General features: G+C 37.5%; 1 protein-coding gene across 3 annotated transcripts in view; it reads left to right on the forward strand.

Moving 5' to 3' along the window:
- The first annotated feature begins 13,521 nt into the window (after positions 1–13,521).
- VPS13B (vacuolar protein sorting 13 homolog B) overlaps positions 13,522–25,155 on the forward strand; it is a 1,074,400-nt gene continuing 1,062,766 nt past the window's right edge. For all 3 annotated transcript variants that reach the window (XM_044668639.1, XM_044668631.1, XM_044668624.1), the window contains exon 1: positions 13,522–13,668. In XM_044668639.1, coding sequence (XP_044524574.1) covers positions 13,522–13,668 — 147 coding nt within the window. The remainder of the gene's footprint in view (positions 13,669–25,155) is intronic.

Genomic DNA, 25,155 nt, shown 5'->3' on the forward strand with positions numbered 1-25,155 from the left:
ATAGTCACAACCACTATTATTGAGAGATTCACAGATTTTCAAATCTCAGTTGATTTTAATATGTGTTCTAAGGCAATTTGCAGATATATAGAGCCCCACTTCAACTGACTATCCATTTACCCACCTTTGACTTGTGTGTTAAAAGAGGTAAGAGACCATTGAGTAGCAGATATAGATATGACAATGTGAAATACAACCACCCTATTCCAATCCCTACCACAACATTTATCTCTGCTATGACACAGCTTAATAGGATAAAAGGATAGGTCACATAAATACATATCCTTTGCAACTGTTATTACCTCATCATAGATGAAGATAGATTTCCTATGGGGTTTGGTGACCTGTGAGGAATTCTATGTTTGCATCTCCTCAGCTTACTCTTCCCTTCCACAAGAGTAGAATGGGGTGTGTGGTTTGGCCTATGTAACCCCACTAGTATCAGTGCATAATCATTTTATTGACTGGGTAGACAAGTCTACAGCTAGGAATCTGGGCACTTGATGACATGCATGGACCAAGAGATCTAGGCCTAATTCAGTAGCTACTTCCTCTGCAGCATATTTTTCTGGGTTGCTATACCCACTTTGGGGATGGTGGTAGTAATAGACTCTTTAAGGAATATTTCTGCTAAAATTGAGACATAGGATACAGTTCAAGCCATCTCCTGAACTTCTAAAGCTATTTCCTTCCTCCAGAAGCAGAATGATTCCTTGGCAAAGACAGTCATACAAAATTTGGTAGCCCTTGAAATGCTTATGGCCACTTCTGGGAGTGCCTGTGTTCTTCTTGATCAATTTTGTTGTTTTAACATAAATGTCTGGTGAAATTATTATAAATTTCCATTAGCTTCAAAGAATTTTGAATGAGACTCAGATATAACAGTAGAGACCCATGGGATAAGCTTTCATGGATACAGGGCATGGGTTTGTTAGCAACTATGGTCAAATAAGCCTTTTTAATCCTAGGAATTTGTGTCCTTTTCAGACTTTGCCTTAGTTGTTGCCTGTGCCAAGCTTTTACCAGGAGAAAAACTTATGTGTATGCATAATGAGAATCATAACCATGCTAGAGATATAATAAATTTAACTTTTAAATAATCAATCTGTATTTTAATACACATATTTTATATATGAACATATATATATTTAACTATTACATTGTTTATTGGGGTTTGAGAAATGGTCTTTTTGATATAGTTTTTCTTCTCTCTTGTTTTGTTAGTTTTAAGTATGATTTTTAAAACTTGAGTTTATGGAATTATACCTGATATTGAAGAATAAGTTTATAATGTCTAATAGCCCTGACAACGTTGCATACCTCAAAGATTAGACTATTGGAACTTGCCATTGGTGAATAAATCTTATGGGATTATAACTGATATTTAAGTCTGATAACAGGAAAATTATAAAAGTATGCTAACAAGCCACTGATCATTGCTGATAAGCCAATGATTACAGATGTCAATAATTCCTGTACAGGTGATATATGTCAGTGCCAAAGTGGGAGAGCTGCCTTAGGGGAGAGTTGAAAGAACAAATGTTCAGCAAAGTTCTGAGGTAGTGTAAGGAAATATATGGCAGTCATGTTGAGTCAAGAGTGATGGACAGTTACCTGCTTAGAATGCAGAATGGACTGATCTTGGCATGAGCCTGGCATGAACCAAGGCAGTTAGGCTTAGGGGAACAGATATGAACCCTTCTTGGTCTCAGTTTGGAGATATTTGGATGAGGGTTGATAGGGTTTAGGCGTAGCTTATACCCTCTTTACTCAGCAACCAGCTTTAGCTATCAAACTGATACAACCATGTTCCATCAATCTTTGTTTCCTGATTTATAAGCACCAAGAAGATGAACAAAGATAACTATCATTCAGCAGGGTCAAACCTTGACTCAGGGCTCAGGCCAGTCAGGTCTCAGCCAGGCTGTCAGCCAAACAAGATCCTTGAACAACAATATTCAAGTGAAGACTCAACAACAATTTATCATCTAGATTTATTTAGAATTTCCAATTCCCACTTTCCATCAATTACCCAGTTCCCCTTTTCCTAGACTCATCAACTATTAAATCATCTTGTAAGAAATCACTTCCCTGAGAGTTCTCAAAGATATAGTGAGACTTTAGTTGACTGTGTCCTGTGTCAACTTAGGAAAGGAGTTTACTTCAATATTCCTTCAATCAATTTCTTGAGATCAAATCCACAGTCAGAACAGGCCAAACTAACTAATTATTCTTTATAGATCAAATAATCAGATCTATAGTGAATCAAGTTAAGGGATATAGCCACCAACATCAAACTTACAGGGCTTCAGTTGGACAAGGGTTTAGCTGTGCTCTACCATCTGCTGATTCCTACTTCAGGCTGTTAGTCCTGGGTTACTGTTAGCCATCTTGGGATTAGAGTAAGCAGATTCTACATATTCTCCTTTTACATCAGCTGCATTGGGTTTGACCTTTGGGTTCACTACCATATCTAGGTGTCCCATTAGAACTCAACACTACCAATTAATTCATTCCCTAGATTGAATATAACAGTAGGATCTTCTGACTTAGCCTGTAAGACATGAAAATATACTTATTTGGCTCAAACTCTGGCTTGTTATACCTTTAACTCTTGTAAAGAGAATCACATTGCTTTTTTTCATTAGACTTCTATCCCTTTTTTTTCCCCTCTGGCATAAGAACTTTCTTTAGTCATGGCAGATGGCAACTGCAATACTGTTGTACCTGACCTACAGGCTTGTAGGATAACTTGTCTCAAAGAATCAGAGGGGACGCTTTAGAGATTCAGCTAGGGTATAGTGGAATTGATAAAAGAATAGAACAGATATGAACCTTTTTCCAAAGAGAAGGGAGCTGGGTGTTCTGGAAATGAAGCGTTTGCTTGTCCTCCATGAAATGATAATCTAAAAGCACATGGTGCTAACTGTTAGGTGAAAAATCATTATGGAAAGGGTCAAAGGAAAAAATTGGGCAGTAATAGTTGGTCACTCTCCTGAGAGGTCCTGACTGAGGCAGCTATTTGTGAACTAGATAATAGTAACAGTAGGAAAGACTTCTATCTTCCAGGGGCATGCATCTAATTTATGACAGAGAACTTTCCAAGACTTGTTAAGATAGATGACTTTTTGTTTCAAGTAATTCACAAATGATGCTGCCTGAAGGAACCTAGAATTGTTAAAGTTTATGAAGGCTTGGGCAAGACATTGAAGAATTTAGGGATCCAGGTGATATTTTTTTCATTGTTGCTACCTACACATAATAGGCAGGTAGGTGGTACAGTGCAAAAGGCCTAGAAGATCAAAAAGATCTTCCTGAGTTCACATCTGCCCTCAGAAACTTACTTAGCTATGCAACTCTGGGCAAATCATTTAACTTTGTTTGCATCAGTTTCCTCATCTGTAAAATGAGTTAGAAGAGGAAATGGTAAGCCACTCTAATATCTTTGCCAAGAAAACCCCAAATAGTGTCACACTGAGTCAGACACAACTGAATAATGACAAAGAAGCCAATAGGAATCCATGGGGAATTTATAATTTAACTCAGATTTTCAAGAAAAGTGAAGCCAGGTAAGTGACAGGAATGAATACAGACAATAGTGGCACAATTGTGTAATATGGAGTGAGAATGCTTAAGTTCAGAAGTTGGGCTGGCAAGCAAGGATAAGAAAAACAAAAAGTGGGGTTTATTTTAGCTTTACAGGGAAATGAGAACAATCAAAGAAGGAATAGGATTGCTGTTCAGTGTGGATGTGTTCATAACTGATAGTGGAGAGAAGGTGATGTGCTAACTCATTTCAATTCTGTTTTCTCTGTCAAGAAGAATAATCTTTGGAGTGTAAAGAATAGGACCATAATTTCTGATAGAGAGCTGATATCCAAGGTAAGTTGGGAGATAGCAAGAAAGTACATATCTATTCTGGATGAGTTCAGATTACTTGGCTCACATGGATTGCATCCTCAGGTACTGAAAAGAACTGATAGACCTAATTGTTGAGTAATTCTTAGTAATCTTTGAAAGAATGTGGAAAATGAGAAAGTTATCACAGAACTGGGAAAGGGACAGTGTTGCCCAAGTCTTCAAAGAAAGAGAAGAAAAATGGAGTTGTAAACTGTTGATTAGTGAACCTGATGTCAGTTTCTGGCAAAAATCTTGAATTTATAAGAAATAATTAGTGAATATCTAAAAATGGAAGCACTGGTCGCCGATAAGCTGGACTTCATGATAATAACTGATTTTATATAGTACTTTAAGTTTTACAAAAGTGTTTTACACACATCTCATTCAAGCCTCATAGATATTATTGTTATTCTGATTTTTAAAAATAATAAACTGTGGGTCAGAGAGGCTATGACCCTGCCCTCTGCCTCCTGTAGTGCAAATAGGGTGCATATCAGCCCTGCAAAGCCTTACTGGAGAGTTTCTGACAGTTGGAAAAGGGTTTAGAATCCTGAGGTTAGGCAGTTGGCCCCGGGGGACTCGTTGAGAGTAGGATGGTCAACTGAGCTCTTTTCTTTAGACTGAAAACCTGACCTATATTCTGCAGCTTTTCTCTTAAAATTTATTAGCTTAACTATTTCCTTTAGATCTCCATAACCTCTTTTATTCCCAATCATCATTTTCCCTTCCTAAACTCTTTGGGGTTTTGAAAGGAGGGTGGATCTGGGGTTAGCTTTCAAACTTAGTAGACATAGTTTCCCTGTAGTCAAATAGGGTTTACCCTTGTTACAAATTATCTCTTGAATCATTGTAGCCAACTTTCCTAATCCTATAGGCTACAAAACCCTTTGGGGGTGAGTTAGGCAGGTCCTATCTCAGTCTCACATTCCTGTTTCCCTCCCCCACCTGAAGCATTCCCTAGGTGGCTGTTAGAATTACCTTGTACCCCTCCATCCCTTCCAATCAACACTAAAAATCAATAAACCCTGTTTGTCATTTAATCAAACCTTTGGCTAGTTCATTAGTTGATTGATAAGAGAGAGGGAGAAGGGGAGAAAGGAATAACATTATTCCTGGGTCGTGAAGGGAATTGGAGGTGTCCATTTTGGAGGAAGTGCAATCTTAATACTTCCTCTGAACTATTCCTTTGTGAACCTGAGAAACTGACTAGCAGCCCTCTAATCAGTTTCAAGCCATTCTTGGCTGGCCTAACCTTTGTCCGCAGAAGTGCCCTTACTACTTAAAGGCTCAGTCTGTTTCCCGTTAGTGTCTCTGTCTCAAACCTGTGTCCCAGTCTGTGTCTCTTAGGCTGTAGATGTCTGCCCTTGCAACTCTTTATACCTCAGTGTTTATATTCCCTAAACTCAGCCATTCCCTTACTTCTCCTACCACCTCAATCTACAAACCTTCACCATTGTATCTTATTGTTATCTATTTACTGCCTTAGGGATCCACAAACCCTATCCACAGTACCTTATCCCTATTCACATTACCTTTGGTCCTTTACCTGCCTTATCCCCTATAGCAACCTTACCTAGCCTTAATCTCTCTACTACCCCTATCCTAATCCCCTTATTACATCCCTGCCTTAAATCCCATTATTACACTCCTCACCCTCCAAGCTCATATATCTGGTGTTGGATTTGAACCTGTTTTCTGGGCTCCAAATCCAAATTCTATGCATTACTTCATGTTCCTCTATTAGAATGTGGGCTTCTAGAGGTAGTCAGTCAGTTTTTATTAAAGGCACTGTGCTAAGTGATAAGAAAGCAAAAGAAAAGGCAGTCCCAGCTTTTGGGGAGCTTACAATCTAATAGGAGAGACAGCAAACAAGCAAATATGTACAAATAAGCTATGTACAGCATAAATGGCACAGGGTCTGTTTTAACCCATTCTTCATTTTCCTGGTGCTTAAAACAGTATTAGGCACACTAGTGCCTAATAAACAGTTTTTGATTGGTAAGTTGGTTGACAGATTAATCAAGCTAGACTAACTTCAATTTCTTTCTTAATAAGGTTACTAGATCAAGGGAATGCAATATATTACTTTACCTAGATTTTAGTAATTGACAACTCTCTCACACAATATCTGAGGAAAATGTAGAAATATGGGTTAGACAATGTTATAGTTATGTGGATTCAGAATTTTGAATGACCAAACTCCAAAAGCTACCATTAATGGTTAGGTGGTAATTTGGAAGGTGTTCCTTAGTAGAATGCTCCTATTAATGTTCTCAGGCTATGTTGTTAATATTCTTATTAATATCTTGTGAAAAGGGTATAGATGGTATGCCATCAAATTTTTAGGTTGCTTAGAGCCAGAAGGGATAGCCAACACCCAGGAAGTTATAGTCTGAATCTGAAAAGGAGCTTGAAATTATGTTGAATCTATCAAGATTTCCCAGGGACAAATGTAAAATTATACACGTGGGTACAAAAAATGATAATCTCTCACAATTACCAGAGAAGGAAGATATTCCTAGTTACCTAGATATTAATATGACTGAATTGGTCGTGATTCAATGACCACTCAGGAAGGTACTTAAATAAACTTTATCTATAGATGTTAAATAGGGAAAGGAATAATCGGGAACGGATTGTCACTATAGCGATGATCAATAATCCCTCAGGACTATAGGCTGTTATTTCACTAAGCTGGAGCTTTTGTTCTTCCCCTCTGGTTCAGCTTGGCCACGGCCAAACCAGAGATTAATCTGCAGATGTATGGATGTTTTCTCTCAGCTTCCTTCCACTCAGATTGTAATATCAGCCTCCCAGCCTTCAAGAAATATCTACCCTTCACCTTCCTCTGCTTCTTCTCCTTCCATCCTCCTGGGCCCAGATACCTAAATAGCTAACGATGATCAAATATATGCCTAAATTTCTAGGGAGATTCAGAGCAATGTTCAAAGATCAAAGATCCAAGCTCCAAGGTCCAGGCTCCAAGACCAAAGACCTCTCCACAGATCACTGTGAGGGCTATTTATATCCTCAGGCCAACTGACTTTCCCCTCTCCTAACCGCCTCTTCGAACATTCTCCAACAGTCTTCCCCTTTCAATCAAGGTGAGACAAACCAACTTTCAGAGCTTGAATATAAACAAATGTCAGCTAAGAAAGCTAAGACAATTGTAGGTTGCATTAAGAAAAGCAAAGTGCATAGGAATAGGGAGGTGATGGTACCAATGTATTCTGTTTTAGTCAAAGTATATCTGAATCATTGGGCTTAATTTTGTGAGTTAGAATTTATAAAAAAAATAGTGATAGAAAGGATCTGCCCTCCAGAAGAGGGCATTCTGGATGGTGAAGGTCCTTAAGTTTTTGCTGTAAGAGAAATAGTTAAAACTGGCACTGGTGAAGAGAACAGGTGCCATATGTCAGTCCTGTATCCATTGCTTAGTTCTTTGACACAAAAACAGAGCAGAGAAGAGTGATTGGGAGAGAGCACAGGGCCTAGCTGAGCAAGGAACACATTCCAGGAGCAGAGAGTAACTCAGTTCTAAACTTTACCCCAAACATAAGCAAGGGCAGGAGACCAAGGTGAAAAGTGACCCAGTAGTTCAGTTACTCCAACCATGAATTACCTCCCAGCAAGCTGTGACTGAATCTATCAAAAATCTACTGAAACTTAACCATAAGCAAGTCAAAAGACCTAACCTGCAGACCTCAGATGAGGGGGCAGTGAATAGATCTCTCCTGGAGGTTGTTAGGATTCCAATGCCTGAATCCTGTCCCAACCCCACTTCTCCATTTTTACTTATCTCAGATTAGTCATCTCCAGAATTCTTCAGCCAAACATACCTTCACTGGCTTGCATGGAGTGCCACTATTCTCTCTCACCTCTTTCACATGCCATTGATTTCTTGTAGACTGCTTGTGTTCACTTCTACCATCCACTTTTCACACCAAGGGGTTCAATTTCTGATTGTCAGCCTAAACAATGTTCAGCACGCATAAAGGAACATTTTGATACTTTTATATGGCTGAGGAGTAATTATCATTCATGGGTAGTGGCAATCATCTTTGAACTTCTTGTACCTAGGTACAAGTTTCTTGTACCTAGATTTTAATACTATGTTCATTGGTGGTCTATGAAAAAGTTTATATACAGATATCTAGGAGTAACTCCAATTTTGGAAGAAACCTGGGCAAGGCTTCTGTGACTACCTTAAACTTTCGACTTAATATTGAGAGTGGGAGAAGAGAAGGGAAAGTGTGTGAGGGTAAAATGAGAAAGTATCATAAGAGGCATTGAATTCAGAGCTCCCAGTGGGATTTTCAGGAATCAAGGAGGCCTGGGTTCAAAGCTGCTGGTTGCCAACTAAGTGATGAAGGATCCTCATTCTCATTTTTTTTTTCCTGTGAGGATAGAGTAGGCATGTACTATTAATTAGGGGACAATTGTTCAGTCATTTCGGTTGTGCCTGACTTTTTGTGACCCCATTTGGGGTTTACCTAGCAAAGATACTGGCATGTTTTGCATTTTCTTCTCTAGCTCATTTTATTTTTTCATTTTTGTTGTTTTTATATTTATTTATTAAATGCATTTAGAACATTTTTATGGTTCCATGATTCCTGTTTTTCCCTTCCTTCCTCCCTCCCTCCTTATGGAGCTGACAAGCAGTTCCACTGGGTTTTACATGTATCATTGTTCAAAACCTATTTCCATATTATTAATATTTGCAATAGAATGATCAATTAAAGTCAATATCCCCAATAATATACCTATCAAACCATGTGATCAATCATATATTTTTCTTCTGCATTTGTTTCCACAGTTTGTTCTCTGGATGTGGATAGTTTTCTTTCTCATAAGTCCCTAAGAATTGTCCTGGGTCATTGCATTGCTACTTGTAGAAAAGTTTATTACATTCAATTGTGCCACAATGTATCTGTCTCTGTGTACAATGTTCTCCTGGCTCTGCTCCATTCACTCTGCATGAATTCCCGGAGGTTGTTCCAGTTCACATAGAATTCCTCCAGTTCATCATTCCTTTCAGCACAATAATATTCCATTACCATCAGATACCACAATTTGTTCAACCATTCCCCAATCGATGGATACCTCCTCGTTTTCCAGTTTTTTGCCACTATGAAGAGCGCAGCTATTTAGCTCATTTTAGATATGAAGAACTGAGGCAAAGAGGATGAAGTGACTTGCTCAGGATCATGCAGCTAGTGAGTCTCTGAGTTAGATTCAAACTCAGGAAAATTAGTCTTCCTGACTTCAGGTCAGGTACTTAGCCATCTAGCTGCCCAAGGGGACAATGGACAGAGCTTAAAAGAGAAAACTCCAGTGGAGAAGAACAATATAGTCATAATTGTGGCTTGAGAGGACAGACTATTGTTGTAGGTCAATCCAAAGTTCACAGGTAAACAAATAGAAAGGATTAAGGAGGAGTTAGAGAAGACACAGTCCAAAGCTAGTTAGGGAATGTTGAGAGATCAAACATAAGTGAAGGAAAATGCTACAAAGGAAGCAACATTAGGCATTGTTGAAATGATGATAGATTTCTCAAAACCTCCTTATATAAGAAGTATTGGTGGCAACCTAGGGAGTACCCTTTCCTAAATGCTAGACTTAGAACCACAGAGTGATAATTTCTTTTTGCTATTCACTTAGGTAGTTCTTTCTTCTATATCTGATAATTATGTGAATCATCCAAGCAACTTGCTCTTTCTGATCAACTGTCTTCAGGACAGAAAGAGTTAATGTGTGGCACAGGTGGCATTGTGCAGAAAACGGCCACTGGGGGGCAGCTGAGAGGCTGGCAGGTGCTTCAGAGATGGTTGTGGACTTGTACCAGCTGCTAGCTGGATAAGACTGAAGAGAGACCCCAGAAGATGAAAGGGAGTTCAAATTAGAAATAATTTGTTAAAATTAAAAGCAGTTGAATTTAACTTAGCCAACCTGGATCAATATTGTCAGAAACACATTACTCACAAACCTAGAAGTCTAAAGTCAGTTGTAGACAAATATGAAGATGGTCATGGGAGAGGGGTTCAGGTAAATTCTCAAAACAGTATCTATAAAAAAGTAAATGAAAGGTACATATAGAATGACTTACTGATCCATAATGTTATGATTTTTTTTTCTTTTTAAACCCATACTTTCTGTCTTTGAGTCATTCCTAAGTATTGGTTCCAAGGCAGAAGAGCATCAAGGGCTAGGCAGTTGGGGTTACATGACTTGACCAAGGTCACATAGCTCATGTAATATATATATATATATATATATATATATGTATATATATATATATATATATCCCCAATGGCCATTTAGGATATTTAAAAAAATTAACAGTGTTGAGGGGAAAAACCATACAATTTAAAAAATATATAAAATGGGAAATTTGGGGAAGGTCACTCATTTGACATTTCTGAAGTGATTTAAAAAAACATGTTCAATGAAATATACATAGCCAAAGGAATTAGGGGTGTTCAAAAAGTAAAACCTGACATTACCACTTTTTTCCATGTAACCTTGGTCACTGCCTATAGAACCCCCCAGGTGTCATGGAACACAGGTTGCAAACCACTGATTTATGATCCTTTTTTCCCCCTAGAGCAGTGTGAACAGAAATTTTCCCAAAGCAAGGTATTTGGCAAGGTCTTGCTGGGTCTGAAAAGAAAATGGCTTTGTGGAACAAAAGCTAGTCAGTATACCACGTGTTGTTCAGTTTATACACCTTATACAATACTATGTATTGACTCCACGGCAGAAGAGTGGTAAGGGTAGGCAATGGGGGTCAAATGACTTGCCCAGGGTCACACAGCTGGGAAGTGTCTGAGGCCAGATTTGAACCTAGGACATCCCATCTCTAGGCCTGACTCTCAATCCACTGAGCTACCCAGCTGTCCCCTACTCCTATTTATTTTAAATGGCTAGATAATTCATCCTAAAACACTGGTTTCCATCTATGTCACATGAGCAAAGTAAGGGGCCTTTCTTAACACCCTATGGTTCCTGTTTTTAGTAAAGCCTTTGATAGTTTAGTAAAGCCATTTTCTTGATAGCATTTAAACCATTTTAGTCACATTACCAATATTTGAATTTTATAGCTACAGGATAGCTGAAAATACATACTTAAGATCATTAGGTTTGGGGTTATATAACTTTTGCATGGGGGAGGTGGGAGGTATCTGAATTAAAACTAATAAATACTACAATTTTTCATCTTGACTTTGCTCTTTTTTCCAGCAAGGGAAATCTAACTTTTTTTTGTACCTTCACTTAAGACATTTTTTCATATTTCTTCTGGATGTTCAAGATTTAGGAGCTCACAAGCAGAATTCCTTTAGTGAAAGCTTGGAAGGATCTCAGAGGTCATCTGATTCAACACCCTCATTTACTGATTAGGAAATTGAGGCTCAGGGAGGGTTGTGTGTGACCTTCCCCAATAAGTAGCAGAGTCAGGATCTGAACCCAGTTCCTTTGATTTCAGATCCACAGCACTTTCTACTGCATTTCTCCTGCCTTCCATAGAGAGTTTGTATCTTTTTCATTTGTTAGTCATCATGCATTTCAAAAGTATGTTGTAATAGCATCACTAAATATTTTCATAATATGGTCACAAGGTATTATCCCTACTTTTCATTAGGGTTAAAAAAAAAGTTTAGTACAGAACACCATTTCTGATGGAGTACACTGCCAATTACCTTTGGTGAAATAACATAAAGAAGTTCAAAGGATCATAGACTTATAACTGTGGAAAGGTCCTTAAGAGGTCATCTAGTCCAAACCTCTCAGGAGGAAAATGATGCCCAAATAAATATAATGACTTGTTTTTATTTCCCTTCCTTCCTAATCTCTCAAAAAAAATTTTTTTTTTAGATTAACAAATATTTATTTTCCCTCAATAGGCTCTCCCTCCCCCAATGAATTAAGCAAAAGAAAACCCTTAACTGATGTGCATAGTTTGGCAAAGCAAATTCCTATACTGGCTATGTCCACAAATGTACCCTCTCATTCAGTACTGAGCCTATCACCTGTCAGAAGAAGCTTTGTTTTTGATCCTCCAGAAATAGTGGTTTGCCAGTGCATTGATCAGAGCACTATAATCTTTCCAAGTAGTTTTTTTTTTTTTTTTTTTTTTTTTTTTTTACCATGTGGTTCTTACTGATGAATTATTTTCTGGTTCTGTTTAGGTTAAGTGATTTGTCCAAGGTCACAAGTGTTGAGCAGCAGAAATCTGGATTCGAATTCGGTCGCCTCCCTTGAAGGATGATCGGACATTTTCATAGCTGTATAGCAAAACGAACAATATAACTCGCTTTATTTATACTCCTTGATTTCTTCCCTGCCAGCTGTTGACTTTCACTTTGTTCCTCCTTGGCTTTCTCGAAGTCTCCTGTTAGCAACCTAACCCTCCATCGCCAGGATGCCCTTTGATTAAAAACAAAACAAAACAAAACACTCTACAAGTTTACATTAGGCGCCTACTGTGTGCCAGGCAAAGGAGATAAAGGTGTGAACAATGAGATTCCTACTAAGATGAAATTCAGACATTATTGGAGGAAAGCCTTGGCTCCTTTTCCCAGATCTCAATTCCAAAGACTCGAACCCTTTTTGCTCCGAGGGAATCAAATCACAGTTTCAAAGTCAACGACACCTCAAATCCTTATTTGTTTTCTCCCTTTGTGTTAGCTCTGACTCGTAGCTCCTTTCCTCTTTCACCTTCCTCCCTCAGCCACAGAGTTTTCCAGACTGGGAGACTGAGTGCAGCGTGTCTTCGTAGACCCATTTCCGGCTTCGCGGTGCTTCCACGAAACACGTCCGTCTCCTCGTTTGGAAGTCTTCTTCGCGTTCTCCTCCTCCTTCCTGGCGGTGAGGGCACCGTGCAGCCTCGGGCTCTCAGGGGTTGAAGACGGAAGCCGAGAGGGTGCTAAGGTGCCGAGCGTGGGAGTGGAAAACTATGGGTGCTGGGGCAGGGGCGGAAGGTTTATGGTAGGGCACTAACCAGAGCAAACCCGGAAGTGAAGGAGGTGGCGGGGGGGAGAGGTGAAAACCGCTGCCGCTACAGCCGCCGCCTCCGCCGCCGCCGCCGCTGGGGGCCGGTGTGAGGTGCCAGGCGGCGGAGTTCAAGTTCATGTCGAGTAGCAACATGTGCGTGAGTGTCAGCTGGGGGAGGAGCCTCTGGGGATGGGTAGGAGGGAACCGGAGCTGGGAGCGGGCCTGGTTCCGGCTCTGAGGTCCGGCTCTGACTGGCTACAGGTCCGACTGTACAGGGGACCAGTCCTTCAGGCTGATTAGAGAGCAGAGAGAAGCGGCCGGGGTGGGTCTCCGGCGGGTTCGGAGGCACTGCTTTTCCTGGGCTGCCCGCGAGGGAAGCGAGCTTTCCGAGCCAAGCGAGCCCCTGCTGCCCTTCCCTGGACCAGGTCCCCGGTCGCCTCGGATCCTGCGGCCAGACACATGTCGTAGCTTGTAGTAGGCAACTGCTTGGCCGCGCCCCTCTAGTGATTACAACCCCCCCCCCCCCCCCCCCCGAGGCGCGACTGGATCGATCCCTTCTCACATTACCTCAACTTCTGCCTCCTTAGCTTCTGACAGCAGCAGCAGTAGCAGCATCCCGGACCTTTCACGATGCTGGAGTCCTACGTGACTCCTATTTTAATGAGTTACGTGAATCGCTACATCAAGAACCTGAAGCCATCAGATCTGCAGCTCTCACTCTGGGGAGGAGATGTGGTTCTCAGCAAGCTCGAGTTAAAACTGGATGTACTGGAGCAAGTAAGTGATGAACTGGGAACCAATTTTCTGTCTTTATATTAATGGTCTCTGATGCTTTCCTACTGTTTTCTAATGAGTTCTGCTAACTTCCCTCCCACCTTTCCCTTTAACATTTTCTAGGCATTACAAAAGAGAACATCATTTTCTCAAGACATTAGTGGACTGTTATTAATGATAAAGATTAGTTACATAGCATAGTTATAAAAAATGACAACCTCAATGGTTAAACATTTAAAATTTTGCATTTTATTTTAACATATATATGTTATATATTTTATTTTAACAATATAATTATACTTTAACGTTAATTTGAAAAAACAAATTGGGTTCCCCATTGTTTCCCTTCCACCAGATTCTCCTTTACTCTATTGAGAAGGCAACATGATATCAGTTATACACGTGTTGCCATGAAGCATCAAATAACTTTAATACTTTTAAAAACTTAATTTAAATACTCAGTACTTTAATAAAAAAGTGATAAGGACTAATATCTATGTTGACTTTACAAGTTTACTTTACATTGCCAAGGTTTAGCCTGAAGCCCAGCAAGAGCTGAAAAGGAAAATCTTTTAATTAGAATAGTCAATTACAGCTTTATCGTTAATTTTCTTTAACTCATAAGGATAATAAGTCTAAAGAGAGAAGGCTTATCAGTTTGAGAGATGGTGTGATTCATCTCTTTTTCAAAGAGAGGAAAGTGTTTAGGGTGAAGCTAGAGAAACTAGATACCTATCCAGCTACTCCTTGAGTTATGTTTTCATTATTTTAATTATGTTACTGAAATATTCCCAGCATATCAAACATATAGGCAAATAAAGTATACAAATATTTCACAAATCAGTAATTTTCAAATTCTTCATTCCTTGATTTTGGATGAATAAAAGTTAGTTGTGTAACAATTAACAGGTTAGTGTGCTGATTTTAAAAGCTATTACTTACATTTTGTTTATTCTTTACCTATCTTTAATAAAGAAGCCTATAATAAAATTGAAAGGGAATAAAGATTATGCTAATTCTTGTGGTTTTAGCACTTTAAGGTTTACAAAGTGTTTTCCTCAAATTTGTGATATAGGTAGTGCATTATGCCCATTTTGCAGATTAGGAAATTGCCCCTTATCAAAGTAAAATTGTTTACTTATAGAATGTACTGTATAGAGTCTGGCTACGAATTCAGTGCTCTTTATCTTTGTAATTAATGCACATTAAGACATTTCCTAACCAGGAGACTGTTAGAGTAATCTACTTTATTGGCAAAAATTTCATTACCAGAGTTAGAAATAATATAGATGGTATAGGGCTAATTCCTAGGATATAAATTCCTTCACAAAAGCATTCTTTCTTTAGGTGTTGCAGGTTTCCTGGTTTTCTTGGAACACATGGGATTTTTCTCTATCTTTTGATATGAATCTCTGTTTTTCATAGATTTGTTTTAGGCATCATTTCTATGGAGCCTTCTCTGATCTCACTTCCTCAGACATAGTAAGCAGTTTTGAATAGCACAATTTAGGAAAGATATTGTTATATTGGAAAATGTCCAGATGAAGGCAACTGGAATGGTTGAAGGATCTTGAGTTCATGCCATGTGATGATCATCTAAAAGAATTGAGGGTAAATATTTAACTTGCAGAAGGAAGACTCAGGAAGAAACATGATAGCTGTCTAAGTATGTGAAAGTCAGTTATATGGAAGATGGTATAGACTTGTTCTCTTTGGCCTCAGAGAGCAGAATTAGGAATAGTGGTTGGAAACTGCAAAGAGGCAAATTTAGAGGGGGGGGGTGCTTAGCATATAGAGCCTAGAAAGTATTAATGAATTGTATTTTACTGAGGTCAGAATTAGTCTGCATTATTGCATTTTATTCTAGTTGTCATTTTTTGGGAGCATATTAACCAGCTGGAGGAGGGTGTTCAGGATGATGAAGTACTTGTAGTATAGCAGTACTGCTTGAGGATTTATTTTAGACTGAGAACGTTTAGTTGGGAGGAGAGAGTTTTCTCCAGGGGAGACAAAATAGCTGTCTTTAACCACTTCAAGGGTTCTTATATGGCTCTTAAGAATTAAAACTTGTTTTGTTTGGCCTCTGATGATAGAACTAGAGAAGTATGTAGAAATTGCAGAGAGGCAAATTTGGCTAAATATAATGAAAACTTCCTAAGAGTTAGACCTCTTTAAAAATGGAATGAAATGCTTTGTGAGATAACCATGTGGGTCTTCGTGTGGATATTGGATGCCAGATTTTTGAGAATGTATGTTTGAGATGCTGTACAGGCTGGACTAAATGACATCTTCGATACTTTCTATGGGAGATATGAGTGCTTTCTCTGATTTCTCCAGTGTGAGATTTTTTTGATTCTTTAAGTGACTTTCCCAGTATCACACACTACCTGAGACACATAATCAAGTTTATTGCATAGGGATTGTGAAATTAAATGGAATTGACCTTTTGTCGATGTGTACTTGCCAGTAAGAGAACCTGGTTTTTGGAATGTTTGGTCTGACTCTTATTGTTTAGTATTTGAATATCTCCTGTCTGCTTGTTCTGTATGGAATACAATAAGGAGCCCAGTCCTTGCCACTTGATAACATACATTCTCAAAGTCTAATGGGATCTTAGACTTCAGGCTGAAAGAGACTTTAAAAGTCATCCAGTCTATTCCACGATGAGAAAACCAAGTTAAGTGTTTCCACTAAGGTCACATGATAAGAAGCAGAGCAAGGCTTTGAAACCAAGTTCTCTGATCCCATAGCCCATACTCTTTTATTCATTCTTTTTTTTTAAACCCTTTCCTTCTGTCTTGGAGTCAGTACTGTGTGTTGATTTCAAGGTAGAAGAGTGGTAAGGGCTAGACAATGGCGGTTAAGTGACTTGCCCAGGGTCACACAGCTAGGAAGTGTCTGAGGCCAGATTTGAACCTAGAACCTCCTGTCTCTGGGCCTGACTACCAATCCACTGAGCCACCTAGCTGCCCCAACCCCCAAACTCTTTCCACTGCACTACACCTCCTTTTTCCCTTGAGAATAACACTTTCCTCTCTATTGTTCCATTTCTTTTAAGTAGTCAATATAAGTGAAATGAAATTCTTGCTCTCTGAATCATATCTTCTTCAATGTTCAAAATAATTAGTGACAGCTTTTATCTGAACTTAAGAACATTACTATTTATTTCAGACTGCTGTGATATGTTTACCAGCATGTTAGCTACAGTCATGGCTCTGAACTTGAAGTATGTTTAGGGTGTGTTTTTATTACCTGTTTGCTTCTTGGAAAGGCAGAGAAAGCCTGACTGTGGCTTAAATTGAAGTGTCTCTGTCAGAAGTAGCTAGGGGCTGATGTAGGAGTTGTTGATTCCGGCTCTTAATTTTTCTCATTCTTTTCCTTCTGTGACTGAATATATGTATGCCTGTGTGTTTGTGTGTGTTATTATCAAAATCTCTCTTATTTGGGGACTAATAATCCCAAAATGTGAATTATTCATGTATTTTGCTGTAGTGCAATTCAACAAGTTTTATGAAGCATCATTATCTTCCCTCTCCTCGATCAGGTATCCTGAGGCTAAATAACATAGAACATAATTTTACTGGGTGTACAAGCCATGCACAGATGAAATTTGGGTAAGAATCATAGCACTGAAAAATAAGAATAAAATTAGTATTATAGATTAAATACCATAGAATTTTAGGAAAATTGATCTCAAAAGACTTCACAGAGTGGGTAAGATATGAAAATAGGTAGACTTGGAAGAATTTAAATTTAATCTATTAGGTGTTAGATAGCTACTGAAAAATTATGAACTGATGAAAGTGTCTTTTGGTGTTTGAGTGCAGGATAGATTGGAGTGAGATTCAGACTAAAGGTAGGGAGTCTAGTTAGGAGATAATTTCAGTAAGTGAGATATGAGGTGCTAAGGACTTGAACTAGGGTAATTGATCAGGGAATGAAGAAGAGAGGATTTAGTATAATAGAACATTGGTTTGGAAGTCAGGACTGGGATGCTAGAACTTTCTCTCCCACTAACCATCTATGTGATGCTGGGGAAATCACAACTTCTTTAACTCTTAGGCCAATCAAATTTTAGAATTCTGTGTTATTTCTAATCCAAGAGAAATTTTGCTAGGACTTTTGTGACTGATTGACAATTGAAATATTTGAAAAAAAAAAACAAAACAACCCTTGCCCAGGATCACCCAGCTCAGAAAGTGTCTAAGATCAGATTTGAACCTCCCTTCTCTGGACCTGAGTCTCTATCCATTGAGCTATCTATATGACCCACAATATTCAATTAAAAAAACAAACTAGAGATGATTTCAGAGTTTTAGACTGACTGAGAAAATGATTGTACCATTGTTGCTTTTCCTTTTTAAGAAGATCAGATTCTCTCACCCCTTTCACTAGCTTCTTTGGAAAATTAATGGATAAAACACTGCTATCAGTTGAAACTAACATGAAAAACCAAAGCAATTAAAGAACCCAGGATACAGAACAGTAGCTAGCCATTAGGGAAGAGCACCTAGACTCTTTGTATTGAGCTTATTAGATTGTCTATTCCATTGTCAAGTGTGTAGTGACAATGATAGAATGTCACAGCTACTGTTAAGAATACTTTGTGGGCAATAGACTCACAGTTGATCCAAGGAACTAAGATATTGAGATCAATTCAGGGACTTCATCTCTCTTTTACAGACAAAGAATCTGAGAACACATTGTCAGATAAGACAAAAGAAATATCATTTTATTAGTGCAGTTATCAAGGTAAAGATATTATGGGTATAGAAATGAAACTTACTGTATTTTCTTTTGTTAACTAACTTTAGAAAAAATTGATGTGATGAAGAAAATTTTGGTATTGCATATCCATACACAGAGTTCAGATGCTCTCTTTTTGTGTTTTATGAATGATAATCAAGGATAACACAGATTTAGATGTAGAAAGCATTCTTTCTGCTTTTGTTTATTAGGGTTTACATTCTGTTGTATTGAATTATATTATATTTGATTATATTATATTAAACATTTCATTCATTTGATCAAATGCCACCTTATATGCTCATTTCCAACAAGAGAGATATTATTGAGGTATTATAGTATAGTTGCCTCCTAACTATATGTCAGAATTTTTCAAGATTCTTTGAAAGATGAAAACAAAAGTAACATTCTTGCATCACTCCAAGCATAAACATTAGGTAAAACTTAAAACAAAGCGATGGATGCTTGCCTAAGGAATTTGCTACTTTGATGGAAGAGATGTGGTTCAGAAATCCTTGTTAACATTGTTGCTCAAATTATAACACCAGTTGGATGGACAACTTATTGTCCATCAGTATGTTTATCTGGAATATACAGTCTGGATGAACAATGAGTTGAGGTTCAGAATTAAATATGAGGAAGAGAGTAGACTGTATTGCTTTCAGGAACTTGCAAAGCTTTTTGAATCACTTTAGCCATTCCTAGAAATAAATGTTCATAAAACAAAAAAACAAAACAGTATTTTTTTCACTGTTGTATGACTTTGAGTCTATGGAACACAACAGTCTAAAGAACTGCAAATGAATATATCACAGAGGAGAGATGAATGGTTATTATAAGATACACAACAGTTTTAGTGCAAGTTTAGTAACTTTTGAAGTATAAAAATAAGTATAATAAACTTACAAATAGGACATGCATAATTATTTATATTTCTTTTGCATTATTTTTATACATCTTTTAAAGCCAGCATTACAAAGTCAAAAAACTTTTCTGTTATTGAACAGCAGCTGAAAATGTTTACAAAGTGAAAATCAACTACAAAGGTAAATAGCACAATTATGATGAATTTTAATAAGAAACATTGAGACTTCAAAAATTTATTATTTCAAATTTGTTTGGACTGCTATTACCTACTAATGAGAAACTTTGAAGAACAAGCAGGGAAGGGAAGGTGGGTTATTACTTATATGACAGGGTAAGAAGATAATAGGCATCTAACTCAAATGGTATCCTTTCTTGTCAGGAGAAAGTCAGGAAGTCCTCTATTGTGCTGAGTGCACTCCTTGTCACTTTGTGGAGGACAGGCACAAGAATTGTATGGGATAGGTAAGCATGGAGAGGTTGCAGTTAATATGTTTGGAAGGTACTCATAAATTGACAAACTCTCTGAACATACTGAATTTATATTATGCATAATCACTTAGTGGCTTCCTTTTGTTTCTGATATAATCCAGTCTTCTTAGCTTGGCATCTGGGACCTCCCTCTCTTTTTCCCTCACATCTGGCTCCAACCTGCCTTTTTATCCTTATTTCATATTTTTTCTCTTCACACCCTCTATGTTCTTGTTAAACTGGAATACCTTGAACTTGATATTCCATTTCCTGTTTTCTGTGCATTCATGCAAACTGTTTCCAATGTGTGGCATGCACTCTCCCTTCATCTCTACCTGGCAGCCATTTTATCTTCTATCAAAATTCATTTCAGGTGCCACTTCTGTGAAGCTTTCATTTTGATTCATGTCCTTTATTCTTATTTAGTAGAAATGCCAATTCCTATAGGTGATAGGGAGGATAGTGCCCCATAGTAGGAATTTTCTTTATGTTCCATTCATTCATCTTTGCTTCTCCCATGCTTGTGTTTTTGGTTTTTTTTTTTCCTCCTCCATTTGCCATGAAATGTCTTCCATGCTTCTCTGTCCAACTCTTCTGGGTATTATTTCTTCTCAGGAACTTTGATTCCTCTTATGCTGAGTCAGAATGAGTTTTCTCTTTAATTATATCACTATAGATTTTACAGGTCCCCATCTCTCTTTATAGAATATCTCTTTTCTCCAATGTGTTAGGATTAGAATTTTCTGGACACTGAATATTAATTTATAATTATTTCTTAGATGGTAAAAGTTGGAGTGAGAGAAAGGCACATAGGCACATTGACATGTCTAATTAATCTGAGTTTGCCACTCACCTCATGTCTTTGTTTGCTAGCCAAGAGAGTCAAAAGGGCCACACAGGAACTTCCCCACCAGGCCAGTTCCCAGACCAAAGAGCCCAGAGTTTTTGCATCCTTAGTCCTTAATTTATAACCCCTGTGATACCACTCTTTCTGGGTCTCTGTGGTTGGACAGACTTGACCACAGTTAGGGTCTGAGGTCTTCTGGATGCCAGGAGTTATGGGGGATAAGCAGGAAGCATCTTCCGGGATACCAGGGAGCCATAAAACTTCTGGCAGCATGGGTGCTTAATCAAAGGGTGGAATAGTTTTTGAAAACTTTGCTGTCTGAAAAGAAAGAGGGGTACAATTTATATTAAATTCACACACTTAGGAGTGATCATCAGCAGTACCCCCTCCCAAAATTGAAACAAGAATTTCCCTTTTCTTTTCCCGTTTTATTCCCTTTCTTTGCTTCCTTGCCCATTTTCTGGTAGACTCTCGTTTTTTCAAAAACGACAGCAGTTTTTTTCCTCTTAAATAATTGTTTTTGACTGGATTAGCATATGCCACATGTTCTGTTCTGTCTTTTTCTTCCTTACCCCTTTTTTTTATGCTGGACTATCCTGTAAGTTAGTCCTACCAGAAACATTGATTCACCTGTAGGCAGAGTGTTGTGAGGTTTTTTCCACAAAGTATTTCAGGCCTATCTATTCATCATCATTTCTGTTTGACTTTGGCTTTCACCCTTATCTTGTATACTTTTAGAAAGAGTTCTCTTAATGGTTTTTCTGTTGTGGATTTTTTTTTATTGCTGTCTATAATTTTTTAATTTTCATATTTCTTATTTTCTGGATGTTTGCAAAGCAAATAATTTGTTCACATCTGGTTTTCTTTCTAGGAATGTTTTGAATACTTTTTAATTTAATGTTCACCTTTTTTCAGTAAGGGTTAGGCTCAAGTTTTCAGAATAGGTCTCTTTGGATTAAAATCATGAACTCCTTTGTTTTTTTGGACACATTTTATTCCCTCTTGTGATTTTTGGTGGATACAGAATAGTCTCATGATATTTAAATTTATTTTGCTTTATAATGGAATATTTTTCTCTTTATTACTTGTAGAATTTATTGTTTGTCATTGGAATTGTTAAATTTAACTACTATATGTCTTAGAATTTTCAGCTGTGTATGTGTATTTTTTGGGGGGAGATATATGGATTCTTTTGACTGGTACTTGTATTATTTCTTTTTTTTTAATTTTTAAAATATTTATTAATATTCATTTTTAACATGGTTACATGATTCATGCTCCTACTTTCCCCTTCATCCCCCTCCCCACCGCTCTCCCCCCACCCATGGCCGATGCACATTCCCACTGGTTTTAACATGTGTCATTGATCAAGACCTATTTCCAAATTATTGATAGTAGCACATTGCTGTGGTAGTTTCAAGTCTACATCCCCAGTCATGTCCACCTCAACCCATGTGTTCAAGCAATTGTTTTTCTTATATGTTTCTTCTCCTGCAGTCCTTCCTCTGAATGTGGGTAGCGTTCTTTTCCATAAATCCCTCAGAACTGTCCTGGGTCATTGCATTGCTGCTAGTACAGAAGTCCATTACGTTCGATTTTACCATAGTATATCAGTCTCTGTGTACAATGTTCTTCTGGCTCTGCTCCTTTCGCTCTGCATCAATTCCTGGAGGTCTTTCCAGTTCACATGGAATTCCTCCAGTTTATTATTCCTTTTAGCAAAATAGTATTCCATCACCAGCATATACCACAGTTTGTTCAGCCATTCCCCAATTGAAGGGCATACCCTCCTTTTCCAGTTTTTGCCACCACAAAAAGCGCAGCTATAAATATTTTCGTACAAGTCTGTTTATTTATGATCTCTTTGGGGTACAAACCCAACAATGGTATGGCTGGATCAAAGGGCAGGCATTCTTTTATAGCCCTTTGAGCATAGTTCCAAATTGCCAGCCAGAATGGTTGGATCAGTTCACAATTCCACCAGCAATGCATTAATGTCCCAATTTTGCCACATCCCCTCCAGCATTCATTACTCTCCCCTTCTTTCATTTTAGCCAATCTGCTAGGTGTGAGGTGATACCTCAGAGTTGTTTTGATTTGCATTTCTCTAATTATTAGAGATTTAGAGCACTTTCTCATGTGCTTATTGATACTTTTGATTTCTTTGCCTGAAAATTGCCTATTCATGTCTCTTGCCCATTTATCAATTGGGAAATGGCTTAATTTTTTATACAATTGATTTAATTCCTTGTATATTTGAGTAATTAGAGCATTAAGAGGTAATATTTAAACCTTACTCTCAGTGTAATCAACCTGGAGAGGGATTATCCATTGGGATAAAAAACTATCTAACCCTATTGAGAAAGTCAGAAGGGATAAACCAAGGGGAGCAGGGGAGTGGGGAGGTCAAAAAAGGGAGGTGAGAAAAAGGGGGAGGGAATTCATTAGGCCTTTAAAAATAAAAAGAGGGGAATAGCAAGGGAGGGGGTAGATAGGGAAGTTAATCAAGGGAGGGGATAAAAGTTACTGGCTTAAAGCAAACCACTGGATTAAAAGAAAATAGTGTTAGAAGAAGGGGTGGGGCTAGGGGAGGATACAAAAATGTCAGTGAATGCACAACTGATAATTATAACTATGAATGTGAATGGGATGAACTCCCTCATAAAACGGAAGCAAATAGCAGAGTGGATTAGAAACCAAAATCCTACCATATGTTGTCTACAAGAAACACATATGAGGCGGGTGGACATACACAAGTTTAAGGTTCAGGGCTTGAGCAAAATCTTTTGGGCATCAAATGAGAAAAAGAAGGCAGGAGTGGCTATTATGATTTCTGACAAAGCCAAAGTAAAAATAGATATGATTAAAAAAGACAGGGAAGGTCATTACATCCTGATTAAAGGCAGTATAAACAATGAGGAAATAACAGTACTCAACATGTAAGCACCAAACCATATAGCATCCAAATTCCTAAAGGAGAAACTGGCAGAGCCCAAGAAGGAAATAGATAGTAAAACCATAATAGTGGGAGATCTAAATATTCCTCTTTCAGATCTAGATAAATCAAACCAAAAAATAAATAAGAAAGAGGTAAGAGAGGTGAATGAAGTCCTAGAAAAATTAGATTTAATTGATATGTGGAGAAAAATAAATAGGGACAAAAAGGAATACACCTTCTTTTCAGCTGCACATGATACGTTCACAAAGATTGACCATGTAATAGGGCATAGAAACATTGCAAACAAATGCAAAAGAGCAGATATAATAAATGTAATCTTCTCAGATTATAAATAATATAAATAAATAAAAATAATAATCAGTAAGGGCACCTGGACAGGCAAATCAAAAACTAATTGGAAATTAAACAATATGATTCTCCAAAACCAGTTAGTCAAAGGAGAAATCATAGAAACAATCAACAATTTCATTGAAGAGAATGACAATGATGAGACATCCTACCAAACTCTGTGGGATTCAGCCAAGGCAGTACTCAGGGGGAAATTTATATCCTTGAGTGCATGTATTAACAAATTAAGGAGGGTAGAGATTAATGAATTGGGCATGCAACTCAAAAAAAATAGAAAGCGAGCAAATTAAAAATCCCCAGATGAAAACTAAATTAGAAATACTAAAAATTAAGGGAGAAATTAATAAAATTGAAAGTAAAAGAACTATTCAATTAATAAATAAGACTAGAAGCTGGCATTTTGAAAAAACAGATAAAATAGACAAAGTATTATTTCTTTAAAAAAATTTTTTCTTGGTGGACTGATAATTCCCAAATCATTGGTGTACGCTGTCTTTAAAGATCAATATGTTTTGCTTTTATGAGAATCATGTTTTCTTTTAATGTAATTGTTTTTTGTATCTTTTTGTTATCTTATTTGTATTATCTTATTGTTTTTGCATTCTAGTCAGTTTCTCTTTCTCTCATTTTTAAGAGCATTGCTACCATGGATTGAAGTTTTTTAATTTTGCCAATTAGTACTCTTCTACAGACAGACCCTAAATTCTGATTTTACAATTCTTCATTTAAATTAAATTAAATTAAAATTCAGGAACATCCTACTGTAGTTCCATACTCTATAACTGGAGGAACCAGTTGATTGGTCATATATTTGTGACTGACTTACTTACATTTTAACTTTTAATAATGGCTAAGCATTATCATCAACTTTATGTCAATACAATTGAAATTACAAATTGTGTAGATTTTATATTTTTGCTTATTTCTAGGAAAGAGGTTTGCTGAAGATGAACTGGAAATTTTGGAAAAAGTAATTTCTAACTCATGACTAATGAGAATAACAGTTAGCTAGATAGCAAAGTTATAATTGTTGACAAAACAAGACACAATACATTTGTGACTTATTTTGTACTGTAGTTAAAGGAATTATGCCATATTGTACTGTAGTTAAAGGAATTATGCCATATTGTTTGTAAAATTTAAATTAATATCCAATAACTCCAACTCTTATATTTTATAAGGTTTATTAATAATCACTTGAAGTAGAAAGAAAATAAACTAAAAGAAATAGAAGTTCAAACCTAATTATCTAACA

This window comes from Gracilinanus agilis, chromosome 1, assembly GCF_016433145.1.
Source record: "Gracilinanus agilis isolate LMUSP501 chromosome 1, AgileGrace, whole genome shotgun sequence".
In the NCBI taxonomy this organism is placed as follows: Eukaryota; Metazoa; Chordata; class Mammalia; order Didelphimorphia; family Didelphidae; genus Gracilinanus; species Gracilinanus agilis.